The 21,583-nt window shown below is 44.8% G+C and overlaps 1 protein-coding gene across 1 annotated transcript in view; it reads left to right on the top strand.

Annotated features, from left to right (window-relative positions):
- Positions 1-9,833, top strand: part of mef2d (myocyte enhancer factor 2d) — a 105,726-nt gene extending 95,893 nt beyond the window's left edge. Inside the window, exon 10 of the mRNA XM_084336612.1 lies at positions 5,016-9,833. Coding sequence (XP_084192738.1) covers positions 5,016-5,409 — 394 coding nt within the window. The 3' untranslated portion in view covers positions 5,410-9,833. The remainder of the gene's footprint in view (positions 1-5,015) is intronic.
- The last annotated feature ends 11,750 nt before the right edge of the window (positions 9,834-21,583 follow it).

Genomic DNA, 21,583 nt, shown 5'->3' with positions numbered 1-21,583 from the left:
GCTCCGATACCATGACGTAATTTATCAACAACACGTGCGGTATCCTCCTGCTGAGAGTGAGCATTATAAAACAAACATGTTTTTAATCGACCGTGAATTAAAGTGTCAATGCTGTTTGTCATTTTAACAGCAGATACTTTCTTAAATGCCATCGTCCCGACAGAGCGGTGGGGGAGCTCGCTTGCTGGTGTTATTAGCATTAGCTGAAGAGCTAGTTTTAGTTTAACGTTACCTTGGCTAAAGTTGGGACTATTCATAATCCAGCAATAATGGCTGCAGACCTGCAAGCAAAGTACAGCAAGTTGGCAAAGGAGTATTCCAAGGTAAATCACTTTTTCACCAGTAACGTTACAGTCTTTCCATCTAGCTCACGCTAACGTGGCTAACCTAAGTGTCATCACTGATCGAACTCTCGCACACAGGCACGCAATTAATGACATGTTGCGGACAGCCATACCGGTGACAATGTTTAGCTTTTAGTGCCAAAGGATAAGAGTCTGAGGCGGAGTCTCAAAGGAGAATGTTGAATATTTATTTTGCATCGAAAATCACAACATACACGCTACTACTAGCCAGAGCCTCTGCTATTAGCTAACTGAACGGGAGCAGGCTGGATAGGAAGTGCAACAATGAATAACGTCCGTGGAACCAATGTCCCAACAACCCTTCCGTGGGTGAACTCATTGAGCATAGTTGTCAATTAATGATACTAATACTAATATATACAATCACCTGTTGTTGAATAAATACCATTACTTTCTAGTTATTACTAAAAAACAGTATATTATAAAACAGTATCTGTAGCTGTAAAAAAAAGAAAAAAAAAAGTTTAATAATTTATATAATATAATTTTTTTTATTTTATGTATGCACTGGTATCGGATCAGTATCGGTATCGGCCGATACCCAAAGCTTAGGTATCGGAATCGGATCGGGAAGGAAAAAATGGTATCGGAACATCTCTACTAATAACGCCGTCGGGTCTCAGTGAGTTGCTTCTAGTCAACATGCCAGAGACAGATTGTTTTTTCATTGGTACATTTCCGTTTTATACCGTTTTGAATAGAGTATGGTTTGGGTGTTTTTCAGTAATTCCAGGAAAAAGGAGAGAAAAAGGCGTTTACTGTAATCCAGTCATCATGTTGTAATTTTTCGGCTGATTATCTAATCATCCTGATATCAACGCTAGATTATCATTAGTATGTCTCCTCGTCCATACATGAAATGACCGTCGTAGCGGGGTGCTCACTGCTCACCCCCCCCCCCCCACCGCAGCCAATGGTAAACAGCCATACACGGTCCACACATATAGCTGTGATCACGGTAGAAATAAATGTCAGATCAACGATCAAATTTATATACAATCTTCTTACCTTGTATCTGATGTAATGCAAAAGAGATAATCCAAATATCTGATCGCAATTCCAAATAATGCTTGTGGAGGTCCGCACCACACTACCGACCGTTTCACAATGACGGGCGGGCAGAGTTGTACTGCTTGATGCCACCGTTGTATAGAACTGGTTCGCCCGAGTATTTAAAACCCCCCTGCCCGGCTCAGATCGCCTCCTAAAACACACCAACCCATTTTCAATGAGATGCAATAGCTCCGCCTGGCAGTAGAGGGCGGTGTTGACCGTCTGCCAGCTCAGACAGGCTCTGAAGAGGATACCAGAGGCTGCAGCTATGAATTATGAATAGATATAGCGAATAAATGAAATAACGATCCCAAAAACGAGTTAACTCATTTCTGCTGCTCAATGCATGGCGGCCAATAACGAGTTAACTCGTTTATGGTGCAGAATGTGTTAAAACAGTGGACTGTACATATTATCTAAAGTTAAATAGTTCCCCATCTTCATTTAAACGTCACTGTGTGAGGCTGACAAATAGACGACAAGAACAACAAAAAATTACTAAAAAGGACAACAATCTCTATGATGAAAACTGGCACACACAGCTGTCCTCAGACCCAACGTTCTTCTTTCTTTTGGCGGGGTACGCTGCTGTATAACTCTATACTGTAACCAGTGTCTGCTTCTGGCTGTGCTAGCTGTGTTAGCGCTCTGGGCTAGCCTGCTGTATAACTCTATACTGTAACCAGTGTCTGCTTCTGGCTGTGCTAGCTGTGTTAGCGCTCTGGGCTAGCCTGCTGTATAACTCTATACTGTAACCAGTGTCTGCTTCTGGCTGTGCTAGCTGTGTTAGCGCTCTGGGCTAGCCTGCTGTATAACTCTATACTGTAACCAGTGTCTGCTTCTGGCTGTGCTAGCTGTGTTAGCGCTCTGGGCTAGCCTGCCGCGGCTCGCCTTCATCACTGTCACCGGCCTGCTGACTCGGCTATTTTCCTCTCCTCGCCATAGCAACGCCCCCCCACCCCCCTTGTGGCACCATAATCCATCTCTACCTGTACCAGCCCCATAATGTGAGGCTCAGGGTTGATAAAGTGGCGCACGTAGAGGCAAGAGTGAGTTTCATTGTCAAGGGATTTAACTATTGAGTGTGATGTGTGTGTGTGTGTGTGTGTGTGTGTGTGTGTGTGTGTGTGTGTGTGTGTGTGTGTGTGTGTGTGTGTGTGTGCGTGCGTGTGCGTGTGTGTGTGAGTGAGGGAGAGAGGAAGGGAGGGGGGGTAGAGAATGAGAGAGAAGGAGCCGCGCTCCAATTGCCTGGAGGACTCATATCTTAAACCCAGTCATCTCCTCTCCCTCCTCTCAATCTGGCAGTAATTGAGGGAATATTAGGGATATTATGGATGGGTCATGATGTCCCATATTAGAAGGTGCCGGAGGGGGGAAGCAGTGCAGTAATTGGGGGTTTCAAATCAAATAGACTAGCACTCTGTATGTCAGGCTGAGGGAGAGAGAGAGAGAGAGCGAGAGAGCATCGTGTCGACTCTGACAAGGAGCCAGACACGGCGAAAAGGCATAAATTGGACTCAGACCCACGGGCCGGCAGACGAGGGACAATGTCGGGGAGGCTGGAGGTTTAGGGGCGCGGCTGCGACTCGAGACATGTGTCAGATAAGGCGTGGCTGGGGGTAAAACTATCAGCACAGTGTAACAGCGACAAACTTTGCCCTGAGATTATGTCGACGCGTTGACGCCCCCAGTATTGCCCTGTTTTGCTTTTTTTCTATCCGTGTTTTGTGGCATTTATAATAGAATAATGATAACCTGTCAAATTATCTTGAAAATGGAAGGGATAAGAAAATAAATATGACAATATGCCAAGGGACATGTTTTGATATCGGTGTCATGATAACTGCTTATGTATGGAAAATCACATGTTAGATAATCCACTTGATTGTTTATAATATTGGTCTGCATGGCAACAGGAAGAGTGATGGACTATCGGATCAAACTAGAACATCGTCATTTTTCGATTCTCGACGTTCTCAAATATTTCTGAAATGCTTTTTGTGAGAAATCTGACTTAAAGGTGGGGTAGGCACATTTGTTCGCTTCATATCCCAACAGCTTTCAATAAATCAAATGCACTGAGAAAATAAATCCGGTCCCTGTGACTCTCCCAGGCCCCGTAATCGGACAGAATCTAAAATCCTGAATCCACTTTTCTTTTTGGCCTGCTAACACCACCACCGTGTTCCTTGTCGAAAAGTACCCATAACAAAATTGCCTGCCTATCAGAGGCTCCGTAAATATTTTATATATTTTTTTACTATTTAATAGATTATTATAACAAATTATACATTTAATCCAGCCTATGGGAGTCTGTAGAAAACCTTTGTTGTGCATAGTGCACAGCACCGGGCTTGAAAAGTGATGCAGACCTTGCTCTATTTCAACTGGATATGTAAGCTCACTCGTTCTCATTTCTCCAAGAATGCCTACCCCACCTTTAATATTGTTTTTTAATGATTAATTTAGACAATTGTAAAACTAAATTGCGTATTGCGATTCATGTTGTAAAAAAAACAACAGCCATACGATAACACAGATACTTAGACGTTAAGCGGTAAATATGATATCTTGTCAGGGATTGAACATTAGCCACAGGGTCATGTAAGGGTCTCTCTGGTTCCCTCCTCTCGTGTTGTTTCCAGATTTGGGCTGCATGGCTTATAGAGGATCTGCTTTTCTGTGGCCTATCACATAGTCCTGTGTGTGTTTGTACAGTATTTGTTGTCTGTGATTAACCAAAGCTGGCTGCTCTGTGGTATTGCTTTAGCCTCAGATTGGCTTGAATCTGTGTTACATGTCTGACGGCCTATCCTCTATGAGAGATGTTGTCTATCTACATAGTGAGTCAATGATTTTCTAATAATAATTTTTTTGTATGCTTGATTGGCAACGGCACTCATTCTATGCACTATGTTACTTCCCACAGTTCTAAGAGGTGTTTCAGGAAGTGATCCAAGTAGCCAGATTACTGTGGAAAAGAAATCTTAATATGTGATCTTGATGTTGAATTCCAATAATCTGAATAATTTCTTGACTTAACTTGAGAAGTTATTTTATCATTTTCTTTAGTTATCTGGCTAACTCAGTACTTCTGCATCTTAAAATACCCCCCCCCCTCATATTGTTGTGATCAAAAGTGCAGACTGTAATCCAAATGTAAACAATGGGTCGCCCCCACACTACTGAAAACCCAGCATGATTGGAGATATTCATTTAATTATCTTGATACAAGGCTTGATACATAGATTTTATGCGTCAACTAAACCTGGGTTTGTTTAAATGCATGTTTGATGCTGTAAACCTTTCGTTTACATTTGTAATGTTGGTAATTGGCTACAAAACTATCATTATGAAAATTGTCCATTGTTCAATCATGATGTTCATACAGATTGGACCTTTAACAGGTGATAGGTTAGGCTTTTGTAATGACCTTGTTCATCCAAGAGATGGCTCACTTTCTCAAATTTCTCTCCTTTTGTTCCCTCTCTCTCTCTCTCTCTCTCTCTCTCTCTCTCTCTCTCTCTCTCTCTCTCTCTCTCTCTCTCTCTCTCTCTCTCCTCCTCTCTCTCTCTCCCTCTCTCTCTCTCTCTCCAGGCCGGTGGGCCACATACCTCAGGGTGCCATGCTGACCGTCAACACAAATCCCAACATCAACATCAAGTCGGAGCCCGTCTCGCCCAATCGTGACCGCAGCACCCCCAGCTCCACGGCGGGCGGTGGCCAGGCTCTGGGATCCGCTGCGTACCTGCGACTGGAGCCCGGGGCCCAGGGCCGCTCGCCCGTCGACAGCCTGAGCAGCAACGGCAGCTCGTACGACGGCAGCGACCGGGACGACGGGGGCCGGGGGGGGCCCCTGGACTTCCACCACCAGGCTACCGTGGCCCAGCAGGCCTCGGCCATGGTCCTCCTGAGGCCCTCCTCCGCCGACCCCCAGGAGCAGGACGGGGCCAACGTCAAGAGAATGAGACTGGACTCCTGGGTCACATAGACAGATGGCCATCAACGGATGGATGGGTGGATGGATGGAGGATGGAGATGTGTACTTGTGGCTTGTGTACATGCCCTGCTAACACCCCCCCCCCTCCCTTCCCCCCAACCCCCCTATGGATTGTTTTCACTTGCGCCATTTTGCGTCTCAAATTTAATTAAACGGAATGCTTACTAGAAGGGGCACAAAATGGCCACCGTAAAATGGCTGCAGAGGGACATTGTGACATGTGAAAACGAAGGATATCCTTCCCTCTGCACACACAGATGCACACACACACGCACACACACACGCACACACACCCGCCATGTTACATACCGTCCGTCCACACACGAAATGCTGACCTCACACCATCTCGTGCACAAAGCATATACACATGCACACACACACAAGCATGCTCACACACGTGTGTACACGTGGACACCGATGCACTATCATATGACAAATGTGCACTGCACACACATTTATTTATACTCTCATGTAGACTTTCACTCACAGACAGACACAGGAAACCCCCCCGAGGGGTTGAGCCACCGAAACCAGGGATCATACATCAGTACGATCACCATGTTGGACTTATTGGCTGTATTGGAGTTGAACTGTCTCGGCCGGGGCCCTTTTATCTCCATCCTCATATTGAACTGAAACACACACACACACACACACACACACACACACACACACACACACACACACACACACACACACACACACACACACACACACACACAAACACACACTGTCAGCCACTAGTCTGGCTCTCCACAGTAGGCTGCACTGCTCTGTTGTGAAACAGTAACGTTACAACCAAATGAGTCCACATCATTGTATCCATTGGCTGTATTACATCGCTCTAGTTTTCCTTTCTTTTCTAAGAGACTGGGCCGTTCTGCTCTTTTTATGAACAGGTTTTGTCCTGCTGTCTGGCTGTTGTCCAACAATTTGAAAACACTAAACCACAACCGCCCCCCATACAGCCAATCAGGCTTCCACTTTGAAAGACTTTTACGACTTGTTTCCTGTTTCAATTTAAATCAAATCCATGCAAACTAGCTGTAAAATTGTGGGGACATGAATTTGTTACCGAGGTTACAAAATGAAAAAAATGTGTTTTTATCAGGGACGGGCTGCAAAAAACTCCACGACACAGATGCCCTCCGCTCACACCATGTCAAGTGCAGATCCCGATCATTAGTGTGTGTGTGTGTGAGTGTGAGCGTGTCCGTGTTCATTACCTCAACTGCTCTTCTTTCCTCTCAACCTGAATTTGGCAAATGCTCAACTATGTTCATCCTCAATCCCATCCTCAGCCACACCGTCAACGACACACCATAAAAATTGTATTTTTGTCTAAAACTTTTATTTTTTTTGAAAGGCTCAACTCAAACTAGCTGACGTTTGAGGGGAGAAACGCGAGGTACCGTGTATATAAGCAATTAGTTCTCTGTAATCCTCTCGTCGTGGCTTTTTTTGTATGGCAGGGACACGGGGTATTTTGAAGGTAATGATAATAATAAAATGTAGTGCATACAAATCTATATTCAAACAGCTTCAGACAGTAGCAAACGAGCGTGGAGCTCTGCGATAGAGCTTTACAATAGACGACAGGGACTGTACATAAAACATATATGTTCACATATATTCGGCAGGCTATCCCTTAAAAAAGAAAAAATAACGCATAACACGTTGATTCTCAGTGGAAATGTATTTTCTATTTATGTGTATATAAGTGTAATATGTTGACAAGCCAAGAGAGGGCGCTATGGAGGCGTAAAGGGAAGCAGATGAGTTAGTCTTGATGAATTGGACTGTTTTTGAGTGAGCAGTGGTTAGTTCTCTATCACTGATAGAGCGCACTTTAACCCCCCCCCTTTAAACATGTTGTCTCCCCCAGCCACACTAACACACACACCATGGTGTTGGGTCAGTTCACTTCACTCAATCCAGGGAGTGGATTTTTGTCAAGATTTGAACATTGAAAATATATATGTATGTGCACATAAAGGTTCTCTCATCCAGTTTATGGAGAAATTATTTAGAAAGAGTGTTCTATTAGTATGTGACTGCATTTAATATTTTGAATTGATTGAGTTGAAAGTGAATTATTGACCCCAACCTTGAGAGACACACAAGTGTACAAAACAGCCAAGGATCTCCCCCCCCCCCCCGCCCTCCATCCCTTCTTAATAGGAGAAGTCTGTGCTCACCATAAACATTACATTGTAGAGCCTCTTTAGAAGCTAAGCCATGTATTTATATTTAAGAGTTCTCTAATTTACTTGTTACAAAGTGGGCCGTAGAGTTTTATATATTATGGAAAGGTGAAACATTATAGTGCGTTTGTGCATTTTGTGAACTATGAAGGATGTCCTTTTTGTATTCCGTAAAAGTAGGAATAATGTGAATTGGGGGGTAACGAGTGTATGTATGTATGTATATATGTGTGTGTGTGTGTGTGTGTGTGTGTGTGTGCGTGCGTGCAAATCTGTTTTTTTTTCTGATAGGCACAGAATCTACACAATCCATTTGTGTTTTTGGAAAAGCTTTTTGAGGCAGAATTAGCGTAAGGCTTCTTAATCTGTCTGACCTCTCCCAAATGCAACACAGAGATTTATTTGACTTTGGGTTTATGTGACATCACCACTAGATCCTTCTTCTGGAACGTTCACTTCACCTCAAGCCGACCCCTAACGGAGCCCCCAACCAACCACACACACACACACACACACACACACTCACTCTCTTTATCACCGTATTTCGTCCAGAATAGTAGGTCCAAGTGACCATAAATTGGCTCTATATTGTTGGTTTTTTATTTTTACATGTTTCTGTTAGGTTTGAGCAGCCAGACTCAAGCCAGACCATAATCTAGACAGATTGGCACAGAGAGAGAGAGAGAGAGAGAGAGAGAGAGAGAGAGAGAGAGAGAGAGAGAGAGAGAGAGAGAGAGAGAGAGAGAGAGAGAGAGAGAACATATACTGTATACTCCCACACTTAGACTGTAAGACTGTTGTGCTCTGAGCTTTGAACAAAATAACGACCCCCCCACACTCCACTCCAACGCCAGTGGCTTCTGTTATAGGAGCCAAAGTCGTGAGTAGGGCCACAAGTCACGGTTTCGTAAAACAAATACAAATAAAAAAAAAAGACATCCATTGAGCAGACTTGGGAGATGTGTTTTCTCTTAGAGTCTGGGGCATTAGCTGTAAAAGCCAAGTGAGGTGTCTACAAAAAGCCCTGACGCGTTCCTTAGAACAAAACAAAGGGGCTGTAATCAAACACGGAAAGACAATCGTCATGAGAAATAGGTAAAAACCTCCACCCCACCCGCCCCCCACCCATATTTCCTCATGTATAATGCTGTTTAGAAAGTCTCGCTCACTTTCCAGTGTTGATTTGTGCTGGTGACAGTTCTATTGTCTGTTTTTATTATAATTATTCTATGATAATTGATATTATTACTACTATTATTATCATCACTATCACGGCCATCACAGATGGTAATTGTAATGATGATATAGAAACTATTTAAAAATTTTTGCGTTTCTTTTTTTTTTTGTGTGAAGGTTAGGCATCTTGTTTTATTTGGAATTTGATTTGATTTGATTATATATATAAATATTATATAAATATTTTTTTGTTGAAATCTTTTATTTTTTTTGTTTTGTTTTATTTAATTTTTTCTTCAAAAAGAGTGTTACTAATATTGCACGATTTTATGACATAAAACAAAACAAACCGTAGATATTAGTACATGCGCAGTGACAGAGAGGAGGAGAGCGCTAAACGAGTTGATTGCAAAGACCAGTTCAATGCTGCAATTTATAGTCCGACGTACACAAACCTTCGTCTGCACATGGTAATGTGGGGACAAACACACATCTAATTTATTTCTGATCAGACACCACAATGTCAATGCATGGGCGTAAAAACAAGCAAAGAATGAATCATTTACATAGGACATAAAATATTTGAACTTGTAATATCGAATATACATCACACAGACATAAATGGAAGAAAAAAAAATTTAATTGAAGAAAAAAGTTTTAAATAAATTATAGCTAATATATTGTGTTCGGCTAGTCTGCTTTTTTGTTGTAAAGATAATTTTTTTTGTTTGTTTTTGGAGAATGATATACAATTTGTGTATATTTTCATAAATAAAGTATGCACTGATATGTTATTACAAATTCTATACTGCTTTTACAAAAAAAAGTGTTTGTTATTGTACCAAAGTATCCATTTGTCCCTTCTTACCCGCCCTTTTTGCGTATGTTTTACCGTATTTTATATATTAAATAGACAAGTTGACCTATAAAGTTTGGGTTTTGTGTGATTATTATGAACTTCTGAGCAAACGTTCATCATGTCAAGGGCCATCAGACACAGGATGAGACCACAGACCCCTGAATGATTAGATTTTGTCCCGGGCATAATATTACTATATATGATTTAGTACAGAATTGCAAAGCTGTCTACCAGGCTCTGTGTGGTGTACCTTGAGAGATTCCTAATCCAAGTAAAAATGATTTGAACAGTATTGTGTTGTCTTTTTTAAAATTAAGAGTAAAACCGCTTCCAACAGCTTTTGGACTGATGGAGGACTCTGTTAAGACTCTGCTGAGCTGTTTGGACATGTGACACATTGTGGTTATACTACAGCAGGACCACATGACTACACAGCTTTTATTTGTTTTCATATTTCCTACAATGAGCTTTTTTGTTTTTGTTTTAATCTCTTTTTATCTCTATCCTAAAGTTGGAGACATATAAATAACAGTGGAGAGAGTGGAGCATGTTATACATGTTATATAGATAACAGTGGAGAGAGTGAAGCCTGTTATACATGTTATATAGAAAGATAACAGTGGAGAGAGTGGAGCATGTTATATAGATAACAGTGGAGAGAGTGGAGCATGTTATACATGTTATATAGATAACAGTGGAGAGAGTGGAGCCTGTTATACATGTTATATAGATAACAGTGGAGAGAGTGAAGCCTGTTATACATGTTATATAGAAAGATAACAGTGGAGAGAGTGAAGCCTGTTATACATCTTATATAGATAACAGTGGAGAGAGTGAAGCCTGTTATACATGTTATATAGAAAGATAACAGTGGAGAGAGTGATGCCTGTTATACTGCAGTATCTCATTGTGTCCGTCTACTAAATTCAACCTGGGAAGACACAGCCCTCCAGACCTTAGATATATATATATATAAAGACTAGTGCTGTCAATCGATTAAAATATTTAATCTGATTAATCGCATGATTGTCCATAGTTAACTCACGATTAATCGCATTTCTTTTCTACCTTAAACACATTTTTCAAGTTCCAAGTTTTAATACTCTTATCAACATGAGAGTCAACATATGCTTGCTTTATGCAGCCATTTAACACAAAAGGATGACCCTCATGCATTGCAAATTTGCATCAAATTCAAAACAGAGTGATGCACAAAATAACTTAAAAGAAAAGAATAATTTAAAACAATGAATAAAGTGTGCATGAAATAATAGGGGAAAGAAAACGTTAGGAACTTGTTACATTCACCCACACGAGGGCTGAGGATTCACCCCCCCCCCCTCTCTCTCTCACACACACACTCACTCTCCCAGCTCTCTTTCTCTCTTGCCCCTTCCTTATCTCTCTCACCCCCCCCCCTCTCTCTCTATCTCTCACACACACACACACACACACACACGCACACACACACACACACACACACACGCACACACACACACACGCACACACACACACACGCACACACTTTGAGTCAGAAACAAACATAGTATCAATGAGAGTCAATAATACACCTGAGTAGGCAGCTGGGTGGCGCAGCGGACATTGCGCTCGTCACCAACGCAAGAGACACCGATCTCGAATCCGGCTGTCAGCGTTGCCTCCGGCTTGGGCCGGCCGTCATACTGACTCAATTGGCAGAGTTAGCGGGAGGGGAGTCGAAGGGTGGTAGTCTGGTCGTTGTAAACAGCGACTCCTACAGGTCGGTCAGGGCGCCTGCACAGCAAAGACAGGAAAATGGCGGGGGCAGTGTGAGCCTCCTACACGTTACTCCTCACCAATGAGAGTCGGCGCTGGCAGGTGAAAAGAAGTGACTGGCTGCCTCCACATGTATCGGAGGGGACATGTGATGGGCTTCTATCCTCCCTACGACCGCCCAGTGGGGGGCACATGCGAGCAACGATCAGAACAGGGGAGGGAGAATTGGCACAAGAGGAAATTGGGATGGGAGAAAAATCACAGAAAAATGGCGAGAAAAAGTAGATAAAAAAAATATATAATACACCCGAGTGAATATAGTTAAAAAAAATAGTTTTAATTTTTTCTAAAAAGTTAATCGTGAGTTAAAAAAAATAGTGGTGTTAATAGAATTGTGCGTTAACGCGTTAATACCGCGTTAACTTTGACAGCCTTAATAATGGTAGAGAGGGGGATGATAAGGAAGCTGGATGCCATCATGGAGAACCCCTACCACCCCCTCTACGACGAGCTAGTCAAGATGAGAAGCTCGTTCAGCCACAGACTCATCCCCCCCCGACACTCAACTAACCGCCTCGGACAGTCCTTCATACCAGCGGCCATCAGGCTCCACAACAGTGGGCAGCGACTAGCAGCCTCCAGGCCCCACAACAGGGGGCAGCGACAGCGACTGCTACCAGACATTGACCTGGGACTTATAGGAACCCAAGGGGGACAAAGTAGACTACCCTGGTACTTTGATTAATGTATACTCAGTAGATAGTAAATTATTATAACACTACCTCCTGCATACTGCACCTCATGTGACACTGTGAATAATGTGAATATTCCTCAGCTAGTCAGATAGTAAATTATATTGACCATATTGATCAAATTGTTTACACTGCCTGTGTTGTCTTTTACTACCTGTATACTGTGTTGTTTTACTACCTGTACCCCTCCCCCCCTCCCCCCCATGCTGCTATGATGCCTGAATTTCCCCAAGGGGATCAATAAAGGAATATCTTATCTTATCTTATCTTATCTTAAAGACTAGATGATGCAAGGCGGAGTCTCCTGCGTAGTTCACCGGCGGCCATCTTGCTACAGTTAACTACTGCTTTAAGGTGAGTGATCTGCACAAACAAAAATACTCTATGGCTGAAATCTTGATGGATTTACAAAAGGTTTGGTTTATTAAAAACGTTATTAACGTGGCTATGATTCTTGCTTGGAAGAATTCAATTTTTTTTTCATATTTTCATATGAAAGTCCATTATAATATGCAGTATGATAACTACATCTCTGACGTTTTTAACAAACCAAACAGTTGGAAATTGAGCAAGCTATGGTTATTTCAATAGTACATGCCTATAGACATTCATGTTATGAGTGGGCGTGCTACCGTGTAGCAAGATGGCCGCCATGTGGCAACATCCATAGATATATATAGAACACTAGATAGCTTACCCGCGCTGCCGGCCAATGGAGAGCGACGTCACTGAACCGCCGCCATCTTGCCCAGGTCAGCCTTGAGTGAGAGTGAGTGAGCTGCACAGACAAAAATAATCATAACTCGCTGAAATATTGACGGATTTACAAACGGATTGGTTTATTACAAGCATTATTAACGTGGCTATGATTCATCATGAACATATTTAAAAAAAAATTATAAGTATGCAGTATCATAACTACATCTTTGATGTTTATAGCAAACCAACCCGTTTGTAAATCCGTCAATATTTCAGCGAGTTATGAGTATTTTTGTCTGTGCAGCTCACTCACTCTCACTCAAGGCTGACCTGGGCAAGATGGCGGCGGTTCAGTGACGCTGGTGACTCCGCCTTAAGCTATCTAGTGTTCTATATATATTTATGGCAACATCGGTCTCCGTTGGCCAGCAACGCGGGTGAGTAATCTAGTCTTTATATATATCTATGCCCCACTGCTCCCATCGGGTGCTACTGTGACTGATGCAATGCATTGCCATGTTTTCACCATTAGATGTCACTAGAGTGACAGTAGTAACCAGTAGTACCCACAACGTCAAAGGTGAATGTATTCAGCTATTTATAATATACAAATTGACATTTGGTAATTTTATAAATAATTTTTTATTTTAAAGTACACCCTTTCCCTGTAGCATAGAGAAGAAAATGTAATCAAGATATTTACTACTGTAGCCTGGCATCCCTGAGGAAATGATGCATAGTTTTGGTATCATTAATTGTCTTCAATTGCTAATGCCTCAGTTATTATGCACACTATATAAAATAATGGATAAAGAGAAAATAAACAAGTACTAACAAAGGGATGTTTTAAGGGTGAATGTTGGCCCCTCATCCTCCCGCATCATAAAACCCCTCTTTGTTCCGTGTCAATTCATTTGCAAAATCACATAAAATCCCAGAGACGTCGAGCTGAAAATGACCTAAAGCCTTCCCATGTTGTAACTCAGACATCCGGGAATGAGAGGAGGATGAAAGAGGATGGATGGGGGATGGATGGATGGATGGATGGATGGATGGATGGATGGATGGATGGATGGATGGATGGATGGATGGATGGATGGATGGAGGGATGGATGGATGGATGGGGATGTCCACTCACCCCCCCCCCTCGACCACATGGCTGACCGCCGATCGTCAGCTGCTTGGTCCAGTGCAGACGTTGAGCTCATGTCTCCGACAGACACACATACTCCTGGCTTTAAGTGACAATGGGCCCACTAATAATAGCCAGCCACTTAGACAGCTCAGTCAGTGACCAATCATATGAGTCCCAAGCTTGGCATTGTTTGTCAAATTTCCTGTTACTAAAATGTTCAGGAAGCCATGCACATTCTCTCTTTACTCTGTGTGTGTGTGTGTGTGTGTGTGTGTGTGTGTGTGTGTGTGTGTGTGTGTGTGTGTGTGTGTGTGTGTGTGTGTGTGTGTGTGTGTGTGTGTGTGTGTGTGTGTGTGTGTGTGTGTGTGTGTGTGTGTGTGTGTGTGTGTGTGTGTGTGTGTGTGTGTGTGCCCCACCCCATTGGTGATGATGTACCTCTTTGGATGTGGGGCATTTATTTATTGATGAAAACGCATAATATGGTTTTTACTTATACATTCGGATCAGCAGTTCAGCACCTGGTGGGTGGGTGAGCCTAGTAAAGGATGTCACATTAGGTTGACAGACACTTACATTTTGATGTGCCCTGTAGTATACAATCGCTCATTCTGTCAAACAGAGTAGCACCTGTTTGTTTCTTTTGTGAAGTTTTTTTTAATACAGGCAATTATACGTTTGAGTCATCTACATTAACTTACTTTAGGATAATAATAATAATAAAAACATATTAATAACAAGATAATAATAGTGTTATCTGCCCCCCCCCCCCCCCCCCTCAGTGCTGGGCCCTTGAAACCATCCTAACCCCCCCCCCCCCCCAGCTACTCCCCTGGCTGTGTGTTGAAGATATCAAGGATGACACATGAAAATCCTCTTGTTTTCATGTGATCCTAGAGGCAGCTTAAAGCCTATTAAATCCACAGAGGCTGCTATTACTTTCACTGAAAGAGCGCGTCCAGCTGTCATTTTAGTCCTCCTTGCTGTTCTCTCAGTCATGTAGCATGGCTGTGTAGTGTGTGTATTTGTATCTCTATAGCACTCACCTGGGATGGACATGAGTGTGTACTGTGTGTACTGTGTGTATGTGTATCCCTAGCACTAGCCTGTGTGTGTACTGTGTGTATGTGTATACTGTGTGTATGTGTGTATTTGTGTACTGTGTGTATGTGTATACCCAGCACTAGCCTGGGACAGACACGGGTGCATAGTGACTGCTCAGACAGACAACGCCCTGGCTAACTCAATTTCTAAAGCGGCTGCCTGTGATTGGATTACCGTGTGGGCATCTGGTGCCATTCAGCCTCCGCCACGGTCAGAGCATATGATGATCCTCCTCGCTTCAGTTTACTGAACATTTACATCTGAATGTCCGTGTTATTAATTCACATGGAAGGACCTCAAGCTCACACATCCGGGTTGTAACCTTTCAGAATGTCCCTCGCGCGGAGGATTAGGTGTTGTTTGGCGGTCATTCCTAGAACCTCGTCCGTCGCTTTTTACCAACCCCAAGTGCTGCCATTAGCAGATTGCACATCCCAGAGCAACCTCTTACTCCATTTTAATGGAGGTCACTGGCCGGCCCACTGGTGATTATTTCTGTTGTGGCTATAGAGAGGATTAGATCTGATGATGATGCTTCATATGTGAGAATGATTCTTGGTGGGCAGCTAAATATGGAACAGCAGACAAATCCTCTCAGATGGTTCTACGACCACGATGCTTAGTCAATGCTTTGCCATTTGTCCGTATCTGCAAGAGAGCATGTGTGTGTGTGTGTGTGGGGGGGGGGGGTGTGCAAGAGTGTGAGCTTATGTTCCTCTATTGTGCAGTGGTGTAACTGAGGGGTTACAAAACCCTGACTGTATTAAAGATTGTGATAGATTAAACCACTGCTAGTTATGTACTTAGTATTACTTGCCAGACAGTACATCTAATTGTGGCAGACACTCATAATAACACGGCACGGTGACAAAGAAATATCATTGAGGGTATTTATTGTTATGCATCAAATTGTACATATATGAGAATTAGGGTCGCGCTTGTATGGCGAAGAATATGCATAAGTCAGTCAGTAGCAGAAGTCAGTGGGAATAGAATAATTCCTACGATGGGGTACTAGGCTAACGCCGCCTGGCGTAGGATGGCAATTATAGGGGCAACGCTGGTACCGCTGGAGACAAGGGGTTCCTCCCAGAGTTGTAAGCTCTGGAGGAGAGAGGAATGTTCGGATACTCAGTCTGATCAATTGAAGAAGAAGGGGGTTCACGTACAGAATCCAGTCCTTGTAATCCAAAGCTCAGCATCAAAGCAATAACTGTAATCCAATTGCACGATAGCAATGATGATAGCCAGCTAGCCTCAATCCACGAAGCCAGCCCGAAGTAGGTCCTCACGGTGGTTAAATCCAAACGACAGTGGAGATTAACGATGCACTTCTCCAAGGGTAGTATATATACTTAAGTGGCGTTCTAGTGCCGAACCTCAGTTCTCGTCTCGAATCAATGCGCCGTCTCCGGGCATGTTGCCCGGACTCGCCTTTGAACCCGACTTTGGGGGCTTGCGGTCTGGCGCCGATAGCGTTATCCAATAAGGAAAGCGAATATTACTAGGATTCAAACGCAAGCTTAAAGGGATATAACGTGTATATATAAATAATATACAAGGTATATAAAACAATAAATGTAGATTCTCAGCTTTAATCTGGCCCTTCACAACAAGTGGTGTCACAGTTTCAATTGTTTCCACTGAAGGAGGCCAGATGATATCTTGCACTTTCTTCTCTCGTTTCTTTTTTATTTATTTATTTTCTTTTTAAACCCTATCTGTGGTTGTAAATTTGGTTGAAAGTGAGAAAAATAGGACCCGACCGCACCCTCCCTGTCCGGTCTGATTCCACACTGCTCCTCCATCACTCACAGCCGTGACAAGTGGAGTAAATCAGTCAGAGAGGGGATAATGGATGGCAGATGGCTGTCGAAGGAAAAGCACACACCCTCTTGTGTAGAGATGGGACAGGTTTACGTCCTTACTGACACACACACACACACCTCCCCCATGTTAATCAACAGTCGTCCACCATGACTGCTGGTCACAGCTGGACCCAGGGGGGTGACCTCGCACTTTCAGCCCAGTCCTGGCTGTGTCCTTGCAGCACTGTGGGGGATGTGAGTATGTTCACCGCTATAAGCAGTTGAGCCACTAGGCAGACCTGTTGTGACACTAATACCAGCCTGTGGCTCTAAATGTAGAGACTGGAAGCTTCGGTAATTGTTATTTCAATGTATCATGTTGACTATTCATGAAAGTAATTTCCAATGGAACAGCCTACTACTTGTCATTATGTTATTCAGTGCTGTGTGGATGTAGCTTTTCTCCAGCGTCATTGCGTTGCTAGGGCAACAGCTTGGGCCCACGTGTATTTCCTGTCAGCTATTGTGTTAGAAACACCGCAACAGGAAATACACTTGTTTATGTTGTTGAGGGCTTGTCAGAAAAGGTCTATACTGTGAAACAAATGGCCCTACATATTTTTTGTGGGCCAACAGGTAGGTATACTGTAATTCCCCCCCCCCCCCCCCCACACACACACACACAAAAGGATGTATACTATACATGCATTAACTCTGCACTACAGTACTGTCGTTGCACTTTGCAAACGGATCCTGTGTCAGAACTCGTCATACTCAAGTGAAAGGAAGGCAGAGAATAAGAGCATGGGGGGCAGAGAATAGGAGCATGGGGGCAGAGAATAGGAGCATGGGGGCAGAGAATAGGAGCATGGGGGCAGAGAATAGGAGCATGGGGGCAGAGAATAGGAGCATGGGGGCAGAGAATAGGAGCATGGGGGGCAGAGAATAGGAGCATGGGGGGCAGAGAATAGGAGCATGGGGGCAGAGAATATGAGCATGGGGGCAGAGAATAGGAGCATGGGGGGCAGAGAGTAGGAGCATGGGGGCAGAGAATAGGAGCATGAGAATAGGAGCATGGGGGCAGAGAATAGGAGCATGGGGGCAGAGAATAGGAGCATGGGGGCAGAGAATAGGAGCATGGGGGGCAGAGAATAGGAGCATGGGGGCAGAGAATAGGAGCATGGGGGCAGAGAATAGGAGCATGGGGGCAGAGAATAGGAGCATGGGGGGCAGAGAATAGGAGCATGGGGCAGGGAATAGGAGCATGGGGGGCAGCGAATAGGAACATGGGGCAGAGAATAGGAGCATGGGGGCAGAGAATAGGAGCATGGGGGCAGAGAATAGGAGCATGGGGCAGAGAATAGGAGCATGGGGGGCAGAGAATAGGAGCATGGGGGCAGAGAATAGGAGCATGGGGGCAGAGAATAGGAGCATGGGGGCAGAGAATAGGAGCATGGGGCAGAGAATATGAGCATGGGGGCAGAGAATAGGAGCATGGGGGCAGAGAATATGAGCATGGGGGCAGAGAATAGGAGCATGGGGGGCAGAGAATAGGAGCATGGGGGCAGAGAATATGAGCATGGGGGGCAGAGAATAGGAGCATGGGGGCAGAAAATATGAGCATGGGGGGCAGAGAATATGAGCATGGGGGCAGAGAATAGGAGCATGGGGGCAGAGAATATGAGCATGGGGGCAGAGAATAGGAGCATGGGGGCAGAGAATATGAGCATGGGGGGCAGAGAATAGGAGCATGGGGGCAGAGAATAGGAGCATGGGGGCAGAGAATAAGAGCATGGGGGCAGAGAATATGAGCATGGGGGCAGAGAATATGAGCATGGGGGCAGAGAATAAGAGCATGGGGGCAGAGAATAGGAGCATGGGGGCAGATAATAGGAACATGCCAGGAAGCTGCTGTAATAGGCTCTCATTCCAGCAGGCCCAGGCAGGGAATGGCAGTCTGCGGTTTCCTTCCTCATTGAATCTATCTTTTTGGGGTGGATTTTGGGCAGCGAGCGGCTCTGGGCTAAAATAGCCGTCATTGTTCAGAAAACTGACTAATGAATGGCAAAAGAAGGAGGGGAGAGAAGGCAGTGGAACGATAAGTGAAGGAGAGGAGGCAAGGTAAGGAGAGGAGGCGAGGTCACCCATTGTTCCCTGTTTCCTACTTTTCCCTCGTCCTCCTCGCGGGACGGTTGTTTTCCACGGTGGGCCCCGGTGGTGCTTTGTTAGTCAGTCTGCTTTGAGGTCAGAAGAGTTGGGACAACCCCCCCCCCCCCCCCCACGCCAACACACACAGTGCTTCCTCACTTTAAAACGAAACCCAGAGGACAGAGAGATGGATGTTAGGAGGAGACAGGAGGCAGCTGTTTTCTTCACCTTGAAGGAATTTCATCTAAGCTTGTAAAAGAACATAATACCTCCCATTTGTTCCACTATAATGAAATATTTGTGACGATAAATATTTTTTTTATAATTTTTTTTTCAGAATGACCAGTCTTCAGCCTTTTGCGACGACTCACACATAATAAATTAAAACAGGAGCACTGTGTGAGCGAACGAGGCAAAGCCCCAGTGACGTCAGTGAAAATGCGGATGTTGTAGTCAGCTTCATAACAACATTAGCTGACAACATTGTCCCCACGAAGAAGGTGCAGGTTTTCCCAAACCAGAAACCGTGGGTGGACAACTCCATCCGAGTGGCCCTAACTGCTCGTACCGCTGCTTACAACTCGGGCCAAGCATCGGGAAGTATGGAAGAGTACAAGGCAGCAGCTTATATGCTACGCAAAGAGGTTCGGGCTGCAAAACGACGAACAAGATGGAGACACAGATGACACAGAACGACACGAGAGGCTTATGGCGGAGAGTACAAACGATAACTGATTATAAAGTCAGCCCCCCCTCAATAGTGAGTGCCGATGCCTCTCTCGCAGATTAACTCAACTCCTTTTACGCCCGGTTTGGGGCAACCACTGACACGCCGGCTGCCGCGGGGAGGGGGGGTTCATCCGCGGGGGACACACACACTCTCTCATTGACGGAACACAGCGTGAGATTAGCGTTTATGGGAGTAAATACTATAGGAAAGCTGCAGGCCCAGATGGGATAACAGGATGAATATTAAAGTCCTGTGCAAATCAGTTGGCCTCAGTATTTACAACCATATTCATGGCTGAGTCCGTGGTCCCTGCCTGCTTCAAAGTGTCCACTATAATCCCTGTACCAAAAAACTCCTCTCCAGCAGGCCTAAATGACTACAGACCGGTGGCACTCACCTCTGTGGTCATGAAATGCTTTGAGAGGCTGGTCAAGGACCACATCTGTGCCTCTCTCCCTAGTAACATGGACCCACTGCAGTTCGCATATAGGACAAACAGGTCCACTGACGACGCGGTCTCCCAAGTACTACACAACACACTATCTATACTATAGTTCAGCTTTCAACACCATAGTTCCCACCAGACTGGTTGACAAGCTGATCGATCTGGGTCTGAGCTCCACCATGAGCGCCTGGATCCTGGACTTTCTAAGTGACAGGCCCCATGTGGTCAGGATGGAGTATCGGGTCCCCCCAGGGCTGCGTTCTGAGCCCCCTGCTGTATTCACTGTACACACATGACTGTGTGGCCAGGTTCAGTTCCAACTCCATAGTGAAGTTTGCGGACGACACGTGGTGGTGGGGCTGATCTCTAACAATGACGAGAAGGCCTATTGGGAGGAGGTTGATGAACTGGCATGCTGGTGTCGGGATAACAGCCTACTCCTGAACATTGGTAAAACCAAAGAACTGATCATGGATTTTAGGAGAATACAGCAGGGGACACACACGCCACTGTGGATAAACGGGGCTATCGTGGACAGGGTGAGCAGTTTCAAGTACCTGGGAGTCCACATCACAGAGGACCTGACATGGTCAAGACACATAGATTCTGTGGTGAAAAAGGCAAAACAGCGCCTCTATCACCTGAGACAGTTAAGGAAGTTCAGAGTATTGGGGAAGATACTCCACTCCTTCTATTCCGGGGCTGTAGAGAGCATTCTGACTGGAAACATCACTGCCTGGTTTGTAAACAGCACGGCACAGGACAGGAAGGCACTCCAGAGAGTGGTGCGCTCAGCAGAGCGTACTACGGGTATTGCACTACCACCCCTGCAGGACCTATATAACAGAAGGTGCAAATCCAGAGCCTGCAGAATAATGAAAGACCCCCACCACCCCAACAACAGCCTGTTCAAGCTGCTGCAGTCAGGCAAATGCCTACGTACACACGCTACGAGAACAGAGAGACTCCGGCTCAGCTTCTTCCCCCAGGTCATCAGAACACTGAACACTGAACTCTCCACTCACAAGTACACACACACACACACACACACACACTCTCTCTTAGCTGTCCATCGTGTTCGATGATGACGCTTGCTCCAGGGATGGGAAGAGGGGGGGGTTAGCGACGCTGCCGCTGGTGCCACTTCTCGTGGGCGTTGAGTCCGATCCTTGAGCCGCACACCCGTCCACAGATGGCGCAAGGGAAGCCAGATACCTGGGGGATGCCAGCCGCCTGCTGGTGTCGTTGCGTGCGCCTCAAGGAGTTTCAAGCTGCGTGATGTTTGCACACTTTAGGAGGTCCCTGGTGTAGTCCTTAAAGCGTCTCTTTTGGCCTCCAGCAGCCCGCTTTGCT

The sequence above is a fragment of the Notolepis coatsorum genome, assembly GCF_963971535.1.
Source record: "Notolepis coatsorum genome assembly, chromosome: 19".
NCBI classification, from domain to species: Eukaryota; Metazoa; Chordata; class Actinopteri; order Aulopiformes; family Paralepididae; genus Notolepis; species Notolepis coatsorum.
The sequence above is the reverse complement of the archived record's forward strand: the minus strand, read 5'-3'. Positions and strand labels throughout refer to the sequence as shown.